This window comes from Pantherophis guttatus, chromosome 3 (assembly GCF_059756535.1).
Source record: "Pantherophis guttatus breed Tessera chromosome 3, ASM5975653v1, whole genome shotgun sequence".
In the NCBI taxonomy this organism is placed as follows: Eukaryota; Metazoa; Chordata; class Lepidosauria; order Squamata; family Colubridae; genus Pantherophis; species Pantherophis guttatus.
In genome coordinates this window covers 153,311,354-153,328,761 of record NC_142065.1, presented here as the reverse complement: position 1 = coordinate 153,328,761, position 17,408 = coordinate 153,311,354, and the positions used below count along the sequence as shown (strand labels likewise).

The following is a 17,408-nucleotide window of genomic DNA, read 5'->3' as shown; positions in this document are numbered from 1 at the left end:
CAGGCAGAGCCATAGTAGGAATTGTCAAAGATAGGATTAGCCCTCTACACAATAGCAGCAGAAACTCACCACATGTGACCTGGGAAGCACATGTGACCATCAGCCAGCAAGACCCCCACCCCCTGGGAGTCTGGCAACCAATCAGGATACTCTTTCGGGGGCCCAAGAAATGCAGAGCCAGAGAGAGCATAAAAACCCGAGGATTTACTGTATCTGCCCCTTTTCTGTTCAGGAACTCAAGCCATGTGATCCTGTCCACCATTAAACCATCTTTCCAAGCAGTCTCCATGTTTCCAGTGTCTGTTTCCCCACTTGGAGCAGAACCTAGAAGGATGTTTCTTCCAACACTATCTACAAGGCAAAAGACCTTCAGCTCCAGGGTGATAGGATTAGCCTCACTCAAGATCCAAACCAGGACAAAGCCATTAAGCATAATAGGAATTGTCCAAAGCCCCTTCATTACATCACCCAGCAAGATTCAACCAAGCCTGGGACTCAAGACAACTTACAAAGTTACCCCTGCATGACCCAATGGGAACCTGACAGCCAGTCAGAATACATTTCTTACACAGGAACAGGAAGCTCCAAGGCGGGACCTAAGACAGTATAAATCTCTCTCACCCATGTGCTCAACTGCCCAGGACCTCAAACCATGTGGTCCTGTTCACCATTAAAACCATCCTTCTGAGCAGTCCAGTGGTGAAATGTAAAATTTGTTACTACCGGTTCTGTGGGTGTGGCTTGGTGGGGGAGGTGATGTGACTGGGTGGGCGTGGCCAACTTTTTTTTCTTTTAAAAGCCTCTGACGATCCCAGCTGAGTTGCCTGATCGGCAGAGGCTTTTTTTTCTTTTAAAAACATTTTTTCTATAACTTCTTCAGCTGAAGAGGTTGTAAAAAAAATGCTTTTAAAAGCCTCTGACAATCCCAGCTGAGCCACGCGATCATCAGGGGCTTTTTTTTTACTTTTAAAAGTATTTTTTCCACCGAAGAGGTGGTAGAAAAAATGCTTTTAAAAATTAAAAAAAAGCCTCTGATGATTGCGCGGCTCAGCTGGGCATGGGGGGTGGCAGGGATTTTTTCTACCGGTTCTCCAAACCACCCGCCACCATCGCTACCAGACCAGGCGATCCAGTCCGAACCGGGAGCATTTCACCCCTGGAGCAGCCTCCATGTTTCCAGTGTCTTTCTCCCCACTTGGAACTGAACCCAGATGGACATTTCTTCCAACAATTATACAATGAAATCAATCAAAACTTTTGGAAAGTTGATGAATTTTAAGACACTAAAAATGAATTGTTCAAATATAATACACTGAAGTACTGTACGATAGAGATGCCAATATACAAAATACTTTAGAAGATGTTCCCTACTTAACCAAGACCTCTACTATTAAAATATGGAGTTAGATCAATACTCTGGTCATTACCAAGTCAGAAGGCTAAAGAAACGAGGGGAGACCCACTGAAATATGGCAAAACAACAGAATAAGAATCAGTAACGTCCTAAGTAAGATATGCCAGCAAATTTGGAGAACACATAGTGGTCATGGTCAATCTATGTTCCAATACCAAAAAAGGGAGCCTTACCAGAGTGTAAACTATCATACAATATCCTTAATTTCACATGCTAGCAAAAAAAAAAAAAATGTTTAGCAACGTGGAACACAGATTAGAGCCCCATATGGAAAAAGACTTGCCAGATGTTCAAGCTGGCTTTAGAAGAGGCTGAGGAACAAGATACATTATTGTTGATTTGTGTTGGATAATTGAGAAAGCTAAAGAATACCAAAAAATAAGTATGTGTTCCATTATAGAAAGGCCTTCATTTGTGTTGATCATGTCAGTTGTAGAATGTGGTAAAAAAAATTCTAGAAAGATACTGATTTCATGAGAAACACAAGGACATTGTCTTCGTGAAAACACACACAAGCACATACAAAGGCTCTAATGCTGGGAAAGAGAAGGAAGAGAAAAGAATGACCAAATGAAGAGATGTATTCAGGTACAGTGGCAATGAATCTACCAATGGAAGATCTGAAAGGCCAAGTCGTGAAGAAAATCTATATGGTTACTAAGAGTTGACACCAACTTGATGGCACATAAATAAGTATAATAAACAAATAGGCTGTTATAAAACTCTGGAAAGTTCCATGTTAACCCTTTGACTTTTAAAATGTGATTTAAACTTCGTTAGTCTAGTGAAATTATTGAATTCTCCGGACTATATTTTGAAGACACGTGACTGGAAAAAGTTGCTTTCAACAAAACATTTGTGCATGTATAAATGGCTCATAGGACTGAAAATCCTTTGAAAGTGGTGTTTTGACATGCACAAGAATACTGTGAATGCAAATTTGTCTTAATTTTTATTTAAGTCTATTAAATCTACAACTAGCCTAATATTTCTGCTTGCATGGTTTTTATAACCCTACTTGATCATTCTCAACATATTTCATTTCTAATAATTGGAATCATTGCCCTATCTTTTGCTTTAAAAGATTAACCAAACTCTTTTATTTTTCACCATTTTCTGAATATTTCTGTCAATCATGTTAACATGACTCTTGTCTTCTGTAATATTGTAGAATTTAGTTCCTATTCTTTTGTATTTCTCTGTAAAAAGTAGTAAAAGGGGATCTAACTATCTGTGTCCATAGATATTTTATCTTTCATTTTCCCTTTTATTTTTAATCTTATTTGTGTACGATGTATAAATAGTCAATTCGACCTCAGATGCAAGATTTATATGCTTCCTACCCATTAAAAAATTTGGGTACTTGATATTTCTGAATGAATACGAATGAAAGTTTTGCAAAATCTCTCTCCACATGTTTTTATTCTAATTAAATTGTAAACACCATGAACTGTTAACAGAGGATCCAAGCATATTTTCACAGCTACAGTTTAGCAATGAACTACAAAAACCATAGGTATATACTTTATTACATTTTCACCCAGAGGGATTAAAGAAGCTGCACTTCTTCCAAGCTCACATGGCTGTTTTGGAATTTGCTGTCAATTGTTTTCACATCCATCAGTGCACACACAGCCATTTTACTAGCAAAAGTAAAGCAGTCATGCATGCCTGGGGAAAGAAGCTCCTTAAATGATTGAAAACAGATGCATCTCATCATTCTGCAATCTCATCATTTCAGAATCTGAAAAAGCTTTTGCTGTATTAAAAAGGATTGGATTTTGACATTCATAAAATGGATCAAGATATTATATGAGGTGCCCACATCTAAGGTAAAAGCTAATGTATGCTTTCTGTTTCTTATTTAGAGGAACTAGACTAGGATGTCCATTCTCATCCTTTTTTATATTTATACAAAGCACTTCATTTTGCTCGTAGCATTAGACAACATAGGCAGATTTATGCAGTAGTGCATAATTCAGTTTAATATAAATTGGTTTCATTTCCAGATGGCATTTTTATTCTGAAACCTCACACTACTTTATGTTGTGGACTGTCAGTGGCCTGTGCAGTTAATAGCTGATTCTGACAGCGAGGAGGCTGGTGTGGTGCTGCGCCAGCAGCCTGTGCAGCTGGCGTTCGAGTCAGACAATGAGGAGGCTGGAGAAGATGTGATGCCAGAGATGGGGATTCAGCCAGAGCCTTCAGAAACTCCAGAAGCTCCCATAAGTGAAGAAGAAGAGGAGGAGCCTCTTCTCGATGCACGAGTGCGCAGAGCTGTTAAAAGGCAGGAGTGGCTCCTCAGGAGGAGGTCTCCTCGAGAGTAAGGCTTGGGGCTAATTGGCCACACCCCTAGCCTATTTAAGGAAGGACGACTGATGCAATTTGCAGGAAACAACTTTGTTCATATTCCTTCGTGTCTTGATTCCAGAAACGTTTGATTCGGCTCTTGTTTCTCTGTTGTCAGTTTTCCTGCAAATTACGTCTGGGCATTCTGCCAACCATAGTAAGATTACGGTTATCTGAAATACTGGGCCTCAGAATTGAATTATTCTTTGGATTCATGTCGGCTGTTATTGAAGTTAAATTAACAGCCCTTGTTCAGAAAAGACTGATTTAAACTGTACTTGTGTTCGAACAACTACTAAGAAAGCTCATTAGTAGTCCTTAATTAGTAAACTAAGGTTTGTACGGACTTTGTGTGTGCTGCGTTCTTTGGGCTCCGTAGCTGGGGCAGAACACTTTATTCCAGAGCTGATGCAAATGAAAGTTGTCTTTAGTAAAACAGCAGGAAATTTGAACTGGTCCAAATCGGAATTGATGCTACCAGGCAAAAATTTGGTTACCTATTCATTTAAAGAAGCTCAAGCCTGTATTTCAATCAAACCCTTTAAATATTTAGGCATATGTGTACAAAAAATTGTAACTCTGTAACGTGTAATATAAATAAAAATTATAAAGAGGTTTCTTCAGATATAGATAGGTGGAAGTCATTAAACCTTGCCCTTTCAGGAAAGGTGAATGCTCTCAAACATTATTCCCAAATTAATTTATATTGTGTGGGGAATTCCTCCTTAAATACATGGAAAATATATTCAGAAAATAAACTTTTTCCTTAGAAAGTTTTAGGTTTTTCGATTCAAAGTACATCAGAGATGAATTTCCAATTAAGGTAGGAGGATTTGGTTATCTAGATCTTGAGCTATATCATCAAGCTTACCTACTGTCAAATATTAGATACTGGAAGCCAATAATTGGTATTAATTTTCCAATCTGGACAATTTTGGAATATGTACAGTATTTATAGCATGTTTGATTATTTATTTATTTTATTTATTAGTCCAATTTATATGCCGCCCTTCTCCATAGACTCAGGGCGGCTTACAATGCATTATAGCAGTAGCCTGCATACCTTTTTGTATATACTTGCTTATTAGGGCTTTCGGGGGCCCCCAAGCGGTGTTGTTCTATACAAAGTTGGCTTATTGCCCCCACAATCCGGGTCCTCAATTTACCTACCTCGAAAGGATGGAAGGCTGAGTCAACCTTGAGCCTGGTGAGATTTGAACTTGCACTAATTGCAGGCAGCTGGCAGCTAAGTGCTAGCACTTAACTTTAGTCTGCTGCACCACCGAGGCTCTTAATTATTGCACATAACTGCAATATTTTCAGCTACAACCTCTGTTAACAACATTGTTTGGACCAGCAGCATTTTCAGCTCCTGAGATATGAGAATTATAACTGGTTTACTGTTGTAATGACATCATTTTATTTTCTTTTTTTTAGTTGTATTTTTTTTACTTATTTTTAAGCACTTATTACAGTATATATATTTTAATAATGTATGAATGTTTGCATTTTGTTTCCTTTCTGTTATTATTTTAAAAGCAGCAAAAATGAATAATAATTAGTATAAAAACAAGGTAAGAGCTGGCCCATAGTATTGCTGAAAATTGGACACAATTGGAGAGCATCATCAGGCGTAAACAATCTCACTGATTAGATTTGCAAATTCTGACAATTCTATTCCTCTCTTATAGACCAGCCCATCTGGTTTGAATTAACAGGGTATGTGAAACAGGAGATGGAATTCCCTGTTCATTCTCCTGTTCCTCTGTGAATGCCTTGATTTTCACAGGTTGCCAACTTCTGAACAGATTTACAGTATGCATGAGGATTAAGGAAAAAGAGGAGAAAGGATACATACTGGCCTATTGGATACAAATGAATATTCTTCATTTTTCTTTTGTTTAATACATATTGACATCTTTTTTGCAAAAAAAAAAAAAGAATCAGCTATATGGTAACCCATCCAAATAACAGTTTTAAAAATCAAAGATCCCAACCCCCCCAAAAATACTCAATTTATACTTAATTCCTATAATTAATATAGCCTTCATCTCAAATGATCATGAATGTTCCATGGACATCAACACCGTAATTTATAGTCAGTAATCTTAGTTGCACAACTGGTCAGGCATTGCTGCTAGAACTAATATCGCTGAAGCCCCCATTCTAGTTCAGGTGAGTCGTTAAGAATTTCAAAATTCAGCTCCCCATTTCTGGAATTTCTTAATTACAGCTATGAAACTCGAATTCTGAAATGCAACAGATGGTAGTTGTATTTAGTTCAGCAATGAGAACCAGCAAATTTTATTCACAGTGTGATAATAAATTACTTTCTATTAAAACTTCAGGTCTGAAAGTTACCTGTAAGGTAAACAAAATCTAGACTCTAAATTAAATAAACGAAGCTCATTCGTTTGGAAACACTTTAATACACAATCATATACAGTAAATAACAAAAACAGCTAAAAGTAGAAAAATACACCATAAAACAATTATATTTTGTTTCTAGGCATCTCAGGAATATAATCATATTTTCTCTATAAACTGTTTTAACAATTTGTGGCATTTCAGAACAGAAAAGCAGAGCTGAGAGCAAGACTCTTAGGCTTGTCTGTTACTGTCTTACAATGCTGCTGGTGTTTTAGATTTCTGAGGATAAGTAGCTCTACAAGTTTAGAAAACAATATAGGTTTCCCTTTCCCAAATTAATATTTTAATTATTAAAGACTCAGTGAATTCATTTTAATTCTAAATTATTAAGAGAAATTTAGTGGAATTGTTTATGTTACCTTAGAACATAGACGTAATAGGATTCTAAGTTCTAGTTATTCAATACTGTCAGCAAATCAGAAGGTGAAATCAATGGTCACAAAAACGGGAGCATTTGTCTAATAAATACTTTAATAATAAAAATATAATGCACATCCCATGTTATTGTGGTGCATTAATAAACTAGCATTCATGCTGCAACTTTTTCAAATAAACAGAAAACTCAAGTTTATGCAGACAGAACTATTAATGACCAGCAGGGGGTGCTGATTTAAAAAGAAATTATTCCAGCAATAGCAATTCCTCACCCATGTAAGATTTTATACATACAGTACAGACATATACAAACACAAAGTCATTTGGTCAACATTTCATTCCCAAAGGAGGGGAGGGGAAGGAGTAAATACAGCATGCCCTCAACTATAGTCAAGATAGAAAGCCATTCTTTAAAGGCAGCATTTCCAAATTTAGGTCCAATAGTCAATTTTCTGTGTAAAAAAAGCTAGGAAACAATTACCTAGTGGCAGAAAATAAGTTTTTGGAAGATAACATAATTGTTATCCTCTGAGATTAATTGATGAAGCAGAAATCATATTTACAATTTCCATGGGTTACACAAGACAATACTTTTATGTCTAATCACAAAAATTGTCCTTCCTGGAAAGTAACATATCTCACACATCAGAACATTTATGAGAGTGATAATTCCCGCTCTTCTGCATGTAGATTGAATTGTTCCAGTAGGCACTTCCAGAAAGAAAGAAAACTCATCCACTAAAGCATCCACTAAAGTGTTATCACAGTTCCATCCTCTTCAATGCCTCCTTTGGGAATAACTAAACTATGACGAGGATCAGTTTTTAAGGAATTAAGGATTTTGTGAATATTGCCATTGCTTTCTCGTCCAAAGCTGTTGTTGAGTACTAGGTCTCTCTGTAGTCTGTGACTAAGACTGTTGCCATTGATTCGGGAAAGACTACCGGAAGGAAGACTGTGAGATTTTGGAATGGGCTGTGGTTCCAGGCAGCCTTCAATTACGATGTCAGTATCCTCGTCGCTCTCCATTTCGTCTGGGTGGAAGTTCTGCAGGACATGAGAGGAAGGCAAACTGTGATGGCTGGCAGTGCTGTCTGTAGACTGACCAGAGCTCCCAGACATCCGACTGCTTCTGATAATATTGTTCCTTTGATTTGCTGGCTTGACTGTGATGATAAGATTATGGCTATTGGCAATCATCATATCCGTCACCTGATCAAGGGTTTTTCCTGCCACTTCTATCCCGTTCACTTCCAAGACTTCATCATTGACCGCAAGCAAGCCTGTACTCTCAGCTAACCCCCCAGGAACCATCCGTGAGATGAAAATGCCAGGAACTTTTTCCAACCCATGGGGAGTCACTCTTACACTGGTGCCATCACGAATATAAAATCCAAGTGGTTTCTCACACCCGTGGCGATACAGTCGTACTCTTCTATGAGTTTCAGGCAGAATATCCACATCAATGATGGAAGATACTGGTCTGAAGTCTTGAGGCATGCTGATATTAACATGAGGACGCCGGCGAAGGTTGTCATTCCGGAGGGTCACCAGAGCCTTCTTTTTCCTTGTTAAGGTGTTTGAACCAAAATTTCCATAATCCGCTTCGTCTGCAAAGAGAGAGAGAGAAATTAATACCTCAGACTAAATAATCTGTAGGCCATCTTCTGCAAGAAAAAGAGCCTTATCTCCAGCTTTCATAATATGCCAACATTTAAATATGGTTGAAACATTGCTGAGAGAGAGAGAGACTGTCAATTAAAGGCTGTGTTACTAATAAACATGTATTTTGAAATATTGGAAGAAATGTCTAGACTCTAGACTCTAGATTGAATAAAGAAAAAAGCAGCAGGCTTTTGTTAGGATGAACATGAAGCAAGAGCCCAAAACAATTTGTTTGATGACAAACATAATGCTCTCTTGCTAGAAGAAAACCCCCAAAATGAAATGCAGTTTGTGGCCACTATGAAGAGAGAGCTAGAAATAACAGCAACACATGTATGTCTGGTAGTTTACTGCTCCTTCAAAGTCATAAATGAAGCAACTGGCTAAGACAACAAGATTATCTTTTAAAAGACTGTAGTAAAGTAACCGATTAACAGGACTAGACTGATTGGCTGCCAGTCATCATTGATTAATCAATAATATATGAATTTGCAAATTGCACCAGAGCTCCAGGTTGCTTTTATGGTACTAGTATTTCATCTCTAAGAGCACAAAGCCGTATTTCAAACTCACATGTAATCCCTAATGGCTTTGTTAGTTATAGATTATTCTAATAAACACTGTGTAACTTAAAATATATAAGCATTTTTGTAAGGGCATGTGTTAAAACTCTTGTAGTTTAAGATATAAAATATGCATCTGTAGGCAGACAAAAGCGTATTTTAAAGGAGTCCCGGCAACATGATGCTTGTAAATATGGGAAAGATGTGTAACTTAATTTGTTGAATGTAGGAAGCATCCCTTATTCTATTGTCTTTAAGTAAACCTTCATTCAAGACAAAAATAACCCATTTATTTTCCACACCAGATCATCCTGCAGTTGCAGATGAGTAAGTCACCAAGAACTTTCAAAAAAGGCCTCCAACAGATCAGCACTTCAAACTGAAGATGGATAAAGCAACGGTCGGGCCTGATATTTCAACTTAATACCACAATCTCAACAAAACAATGTTAATTTCATCCCCCACAAACTCCATGATGCAAAACTAAACCTCAAATGGGAGGGGGGGAGGGGGAGATTCCTTTTGCAAACATTTTCTCCGAAGATAACCAGAGACAATTTAGGCCTCCTGGAAGAAAATATTTCAATTTCCTCATGTTTAGAAGCAAGATTGTTGGAGACTAGAGAACAAAGAACCAGTGTCAGGAGACACAGGTGGGTTATTTTTGTAGGCACTTCATTAACATCAGGCAGAAAATCAATATGCACGATTACTTGAGAGACCCAAACATATAACTCATGATCTAGCATGCCACAAGCAAGCTGTCAGGGCCAGAAACACTAACTACAGCTAATGCGGCTTTACATAAATTGTTTAAAAAGACCAACAAGAGCCAGAAAGGATTTGTGCAAATGAGATATCAAATAAGCCATCTTTAACCAAACTACAGGTGCAAAACTTAAAGGCAACCCTATAAGGATGTTATAGGTAAACGTCCTATTACTGAGGATGTTTTCCTAAGCATGTCCAAAAAGTCCTATAGAATTGTAATTCTTTAGCATGACAGGCTGAGAAAATGTATTAAATACATGATGTATAATCAGATTAACTGTACAGTATTTAATATTTAACAATGTTTTAATTAAAATTTGGGTGCTCGCCATTTTTTAAAATGCAGCCCTAAATATTTCACTCAAAGGTTAAATTTGGCTCTCAAGTTCAAGTTTTGCACATTAAGTAAGGGAAGAGGTGCTCATCATCAGTTTCAAACAGTCTCTTTCAAACACACACACATACACACACACACACACAGAGTAAATGAAGGAAATTAGCCAATAACTGGTCTAGGCCAGGGGTCTCCAAATTTGGCAATTTTAAAACTTCTGGACTTCAACTCCCAGAATTCCTCAGCCAGCCATTCTGTTTTTTTGGCCTAGGTTATGAGGCAGCAACCTACATATTCAATTGTAAGGTGCAAGAGGCTGAATATACATATGCGGAAAATAGCCCAACACAACTTTCTCTCCTGACGAGAACAAAGCTGAGAAAGATGGTCCCCTCCCAGCCTCCCAGGAATCTAACATCAGAATGTATGCAGATCCCTGGCAAGTATGGCAGAGGTTTCCTGTTGCTGCACCTTCGCTTCCTTGAGGCCAAAGCCAAGATGAATACCAGGACAAGTTAAAGCAACTTGTTCTGAAGGTGGGGCTGATGAATTGCTACTTGCTAAACTGCTGAGAGTTTAAGATCCAGTTAAGCAACTGTGAGGTAGGGACACATCCATTTGGCTCCTGCATTGCTGATAATGTCCAGTGAAGGATGCTTCTTTTTTTGGAACAGAAAGATTTTTTTAGAAAGATGATATTTTATCATCTGAGCCTCCTGAATGAGATTTTGCTGATCTCAGTGACATTCTTTTAAACATGAAGAGAACAAAACACTTTCAAATTAAAACAATCTTAAAGTATTTGTATTAGTTACAGATATAGACTAGATGAACTGTTTACATCCCAAGATTTGTCAAAAGTGAAGGGATAAATCCCACCTTTACTTCCCTGGAACTCTGCATTGAACAGGGTTTCTAAGCTCATTCAAGGACCAGAGGGGTTTACCGCTGATCAGAGACAGTATGAACTGGGGATTTACTATATGTTTCTGAATTTATGCCAGAGGTGAAATGCTACCAGTTTGGGCCAGTTTGCCCGAATCGGTAGTAAAAAATGCTACTGCTTTGCCGAACCGGTAGTAAAAAATGTTTTTTAAAAAAGTTCCGACAATCAGCTGAGTGACATGCAATCGTCGTAACTTTTTTTTTTACTTTTTAAAGCATTTTTTAACTACCAGTTCTCCGGAACCGGTAGTTAAAAATGCTTTAAAAAGTAAAAAAAATATATATTACGACAATCGCAGGTTGTCTCAGCTTATTGTCGGAACTTTTTTTTTTTTTTTTAACTTTTTAGGCATTTTTTTACTATCGGTTCGGGTGAATTTCACCACTAGGATTTATTTTGATTCCCATTTTGTATCTTATATTCTGATTATCCCACCAATTTTTTTTTCTTCATCTTTTACTCCAACAAGATCTGGAAAATAGTTGTGCAAGTATATCTTCAAAAACATTAAAAGTTTATTGTAGTTCCTGAATGTTCCATATCTGTTTCACTTTTTCTATCTGATCTACCATGTCTCCAACCCAATGTGAGAAAAGTGACTTTAAGCACCATTTTCATTTTACGTATGGCCTACATGAGGGGTGGGCAAATGTGGCCCTTTGACAACCTGTGGACTTCAACTCCCAGAATTCCTGAGACAGCTTGGCTGTCTCAGGAATTCTGGGAGTTGAAGTTCACAGGTTGTCAAAGGGCCACATTTGCCCACCCCTGGCCTACATGTACATACTGAAATCTGTGAGATGAATGTAAACTTTTACAGTCTGATCTTAAAAGAGAAGAGGAAGAGAGAGAGAAAAAAAGAGAAAATATTTCCAGAAGAGCTGACTTTTTAAAAACATGACATACATGCACACCCACACAGAGACAGACAGATCTTTAATACCAGAAGCGCTGCTCTTCTTGCTTGGACAGCTGCTTTTCACAGGAATTGCCTGCCAGACAAAATACCAAAGCTTGGCCAGATAAGAATAGGTAAACAAGCGAGATTCCACAGAGAAATCTGACTGCTAGGCTCATATAGGAAGAATTTGTTTTGGACCTGGTGTTTTCAGTCCAGGCACACTCCTGGTAGATTATTTCCTCTGATAATGCTACAATGTCAGTTGATAGATTGGAAACTACATCAGAAACAGAAGTGCTTCCATAAGGGGATTAACTTTTATTTCATACAGCTTTAAAAACGAAACAAGTCTTTAAGGACTATGTCATGCCCTCCACACCATATTGTCATTTCCTGAATGCAAAGATCAAAATAAATAACAATACCTCTTATTTTGATGGTGGTTCCATAGAGATCAACACAATGTTTTTATACACTGATAACATTTGGCTGGGGAGCTGTTCCATCATTTGTCATAAAATGATGGGAAAGTCAGAGATACAGAAATGTTTAAAGGAAACAGATATATAGTGAACTTTGACTTAGGCAGCTTCCTTTGGCCAGCAGAGATATAAGCAAGAAAGGAACACAAAGTAGCATCCATCCAAGCCTATTTATGCTGACCAAGTTTACCAAGAAGCTCTAAAAGAAACAGTTTTACCAAAAGCAAAAAGAGAACCATCTTGGCCCAAACTGAAACAAAAAAATAAATAAATGTAGAAGCCTTTGAATTCTTCAGAAATCCTGACCTACAAAAGGAAAGATGACAAAAAAAATTGGGGGAGGAGGGAAGAGGGAGAAAACACAAGGGCAAATCTCTCACAAATCAATCTTTTAGCTAGGTTCCACTGAAATCATCAACAAATCCTAAACAAATGAATAAACTGACTCGGCAATCAGCAGCAGCAAACACCCAAATTTGCAATTGCTGGTTCACTCACTATTAATCATAAGCATTTTTCTCTGGGCACATCTTCATTTTTTATGGTTTTCCATTTATCTTCACCACCACCACCCAAGCTCCTTAGTGTGCTTCCTCCCTTTTTGTACAGTCTTGATTTTTTCTTCTCCTTAGTGTCTCACTGAAATCACCTTCACTTAAATCTCATCGGAAATCTTTCTCTGCTAAAATCCAAAGGCTTCGGTTGTGACTTCAGTTTCCTTGACTGTCTGCTGCCTTTGATCTCTGCCCAGACTGACCCTCTAAATTTCTGTGATAAGTTCTGATACTTTCCCCAGGAGGAAGCTTTCTCCACTCCTCACTACTTGCCCTTGGAGCTTCCATGGGATCTGTTTGTGGGCCTTTCCTTCCTTCCCACTTATTAAATGTTGAGTGATGTATACAGGTAACATCCAATTTCTCTTCCTAGATCTCCCATGCTCATATAACTCTGGATCTTCAATAGCCAACCTGCTCTCAAGTTCTATTGACTATTCTATAACAATATTATAAATTTAAAATTCTTCTGCTCTACCCTGTTGGTACCCTGTTGGTACCTCCCTACTGATCCAAATTGTCTGGCTACCTCTTCTCTCTCTTTTGTTCTCTTATCATTTCTCCACTCTCTTGCTACTTCCTAGCATGTCACTTTCAAATCATTTAATCTATGCTCAAGTTTATTGTTCATGATGGCTATGGGATTCTGGCAATTATCATTCCACACTTGGCTATTACAAGACTAATGGCAATCAATAACATCTCATTATTTGGGGCTCCAAGCCCTAAGATTAAGTCCTTTGAGTGCAATGCCATGAACTGTTTTACCCCAAAGACAGGGCAAAACCTGTATTTTAGTTTATTTTAATTAAAACTAAAATTAAAAATGTTAAGATTATTATTCCCCATGTCTTTAATTTTCTCCATCTCTTGCATTAAGCATTTTACTATATTATCAACTAATTATCAAGGGGCTTTGTGGGTGGCAATTAAAATTTTTGGAGTAAACATGGCTCAATAATCTCAGGTCGTTCACCTTGGACTAATTATTAAGACTTTATATTGACTTTGGGATTACTCCTTGCACTAACTCAAATTTGCCCTTCCTTGGCCTTCTCTATATTTTATTTTATCCTTACCCTTGAATCTACCAATACAGACTCCAAAACTTCCTGTACTTTAACCTTTGCTCATCGCTTGCTGCCTCTTAAAGGATTATTTAAAGGTAACTTGTCAAGGAGGATGTTTTGAAGCTGAAAAGAGATTTTCCAAAAGGATTAACATGTGAATTTCTGTCCCAAGGTTTTAACTGGTGAGTCTACCTTTCAAGGCAACATCTGCTTTTTATAACTCATACAAATGCAGAATTATTATATTACCAAATCAGTACAAACCTTCTAAACAAGATTGTATGTGAAACTGGTTGGTTATAAGTCACCTTTTTCAGTGCTGTTATAACTTTGTATGGTCACTAAGCATACTGTTGTAAATCAAGGACTATCTGTACTTGTACAACCTGTGTATATTTCTTACTGTGTGCCCCATAGTCCTGCCTCTACTTTGATATTTCCTACCTCCACACCCCGTCAAAAGAAAAAGACCTAAAGTGCTACAAAGATAATATTCAAGATAGGTAGTCTTTCCTTTTTCAAGGGAAGGTCTTCAACATCACTTTTTTTCTTCATTATCTTGACCACTACAAAACAGTCACAGTCAATTTTAATCAGGTCAGCGAATGGCAAACCAGTGAGTCTTCCAGGAAAAAATTGCATCCATGACTATTTCTTTTTCCTATCAGCTGAACACAAAGCTTGAGAGTAACCATTCTATTTCCTTTTCTGACAGAGTTCTCGTTATCTTTATAGTGGAAGTACAGCCAAAATAAGCATGATACAGCAAGGGAAATCCATAACTCTGTTCAAAGGACGAGGAAAGCAAAACTAAAGTTTAAGGAACTGAACTGACATCGGAAGACTTCCAAATATCCACTTCATCTTGTTATCTACAGATGTTTGAAATATTTCTCAATGCATCCTTGTACTCCTCTGTTAACCTCTGTTAAGGGGACGATAGCAAATGATTCTGAAAACAAACTGAATTAACTAAGGAACAATACAACCCTACTCATTTCTTCTTAAATGAAGCTGAAAATTCATATATTGGGGGCTTTTTGAATTTATGTTTGCACTGTGGTAAAATGGGGCAATTAATTGGAAAATTAATACTATCATCTCCTAAAACAATTAATAGAGCACATCCTGTGGGTATAGCAGGTAAGAAGTTTGATCAGGAGACTGAAGTCTAATAATCCTGTCCTAGACATGAACATCAGCTGGATGACTTTAGGCCAGTCACTCTCTCCGAGCCCAACCCACCTCACAGGGCTGTTGTGAAAAAAACATGAGGTGGAAGGAGTATTATGTATGTTGGCTACCTTGAGTTATTTATAAAAATAATAAAGATGGAATAAAAATCAAGTAAATACGGTACACACCCTAGGTTCAGATTAACTTTCACTATTGAAACTCACTGGGTGCTCTGAACCAACCACTCTCGATCCAATCTATCTCACAGGATAGTTGAAGGAATAAAATGAAAAGAATCCATCCTGCAAACAGATTTTAGCTTCTGGAGAAAAAGCAGGATATAAAATACCACAACTTTATCCTCAAAGTATTTTTATTTTATTGTGCAAAAGTTACATTTTATCTAGCCTAAATAAATAATAATCAAATCTCTGTGCCTTGATACAAGCAGTTTACTAACAACTGGTTGTGTGTAAGCAGTCATTCATGCAAGGAACATGTGGCTTGTCAAACATCTCAGTTTGATCTTGGATTGAAATGTGTGTGGGGAAAAAGTGATCTAGTGTTATCCTTCAGAAAGTATGCTGTTATGTCTAGCCAGCGTCCTTCTAACTAATACCCTCCAAGTGTGTGGATCCATTTCCATATCAGACATCCAGGAAGCCACTGTGCATGCTGGCTGGGGAGGATGGTTATTGTAGTAACACATAGAGACAATGTCATGATATAGCAATATCATGGAGCTCGGCTGTTATGGAATTATGGTCTCTGCAGGAACAGACGAGTCAACCCATCCTTGGACACTCCTGGAAGCTCTCAGGAGAATTATGGGCTTGCTATTGAGAGCTGTGCAGGAAGCATTCCTGCCTCTTGGGAACATAGCCAGCAAAATCATGGCTTGCTGGGAAAACTATCGCTTTATCCAATGAAAGAATACAGTACTTAAAAAAAAAAACATCCTAAAAAGTCTAGCATTTTTATGAGTTCAGGGAAGTGCCTGAGCAGTGCTCAGTATCAAACTTAGCAAGTCAGGAGATCAAATGCATCAGGACGCAGCTGCGCCTTCGTTTTAATCAGTTTTACACAGTTGCTCTCCAGGATGCCAAGCTTTTTTTCCGGACTGGCAAGCCAACGCATTCACCTGTATGTTGTTGGGAGGAAAAACATCCATTTCACTCCCAAGTAGGCTGGGTCCCTTGTTTATCAGTTGCGTCCTGATGGAATCAGGCATTCAGTCCACCAGCATCGCTGCTGCATTCAACTCAGTTCCCAGGGGCTGCCTCCACCCCAAAAGAAGAGCTGCTTTGGAGAAAGCATACGACAGGGCATGACTCCAGGGCAGTCCTGAAGCCAGACTCCAAAGATGGCAACCAGAAGCTCCACTTGGAGGCAGGCAGTTCATCATCCCATGTGAGGACAAAAACTGATAGCCTTGAACACTTCTCAGACAGGCCAAGTTGAGCCCCGAGAACTGCAAGAAACCAAGAACAAGGAAAAGGTGTTGAGTGGGGAATGAAGGGTGGTGGGTGCCCTGGGTGAACCTCTGGAGAATCCAAAGAGAAGGAGGGATGTAAATATTGGCAGTGGAACGAAAGAAAGAGAAACTTATGAAGTGTCGCACCTGCCAAATAATGTATTTTAGATCTTTTGGGGCTTCCCATGGTACCCTCTGAGAAAAATATCTCCCTCTGTAGTTTTACTGCTTAGGTTTATAGCAGTCTTTTCAGGATTTTTTAAAATACATAAAATATATGCTTTTATTCATATATGCTTTTATTCATCGCTCTGCTAAACAAATAATTCCCTCAACACTGTCAAAGTTCAAACTATTCACATTAGGCTGCATTACTATTGTAATTGGTCTTCTCATCGTTCCTGTTGCCCATCTCCTCCCACTTGTGACTGCCTGGCTGTAACTTTGTTGCTTGTATCCTTGCGATTTATATTGATATTGTTTCCTAGTGTGATTTGATTGCTTATTGTACCGTATAACTGTCACTGAGTGTTGTGCCTTGTGATTCTTGACGAGTGTATCTTCTCTTTTTATGTACACTGCGAACATATGCACCAGAAACAAATTCCTTGTGTGTCCAATCACACTTGGCCAATAAAGAATTGAATTCTGTTCTGTTCTGTTCTGTTCTGTTCTGTTCTATTCCTAACAGAAGTACTGTTTTGGTCTTAGCAAGCTAATCACCAGCTTATCACTGGCCTGATGTCTACATAATGCTAAGCCATAATAGTTGAGTTGGAGGATGTTTCTGGAGGTATACTGAGAATTTTGAGAATGTGTTGGCTGTTGCTTGGACTTCTTCATTCATAAATGATTGTCACAGAGGGCATCACAACTTGTACAGCATCTTTCTACCAAAATACTA

At 38.1% G+C, this 17,408-nt stretch overlaps 1 protein-coding gene across 2 annotated transcripts in view; it reads right to left on the bottom strand.

Annotated features, from left to right (window-relative positions):
• Positions 1-6,172: 6,172 nt before the first annotated feature.
• The window catches only part of PARD6G (par-6 family cell polarity regulator gamma), an 85,357-nt gene continuing 74,121 nt past the window's right edge, over positions 6,173-17,408 (bottom strand). For both annotated transcript variants that reach the window (XM_034429301.3, XM_034429302.3), the window contains one exon: positions 6,173-8,178. In XM_034429301.3, the coding sequence (XP_034285192.1) occupies positions 7,319-8,178 (860 nt within the window). In that variant the 3' untranslated portion in view covers positions 6,173-7,318. The remainder of the gene's footprint in view (positions 8,179-17,408) is intronic.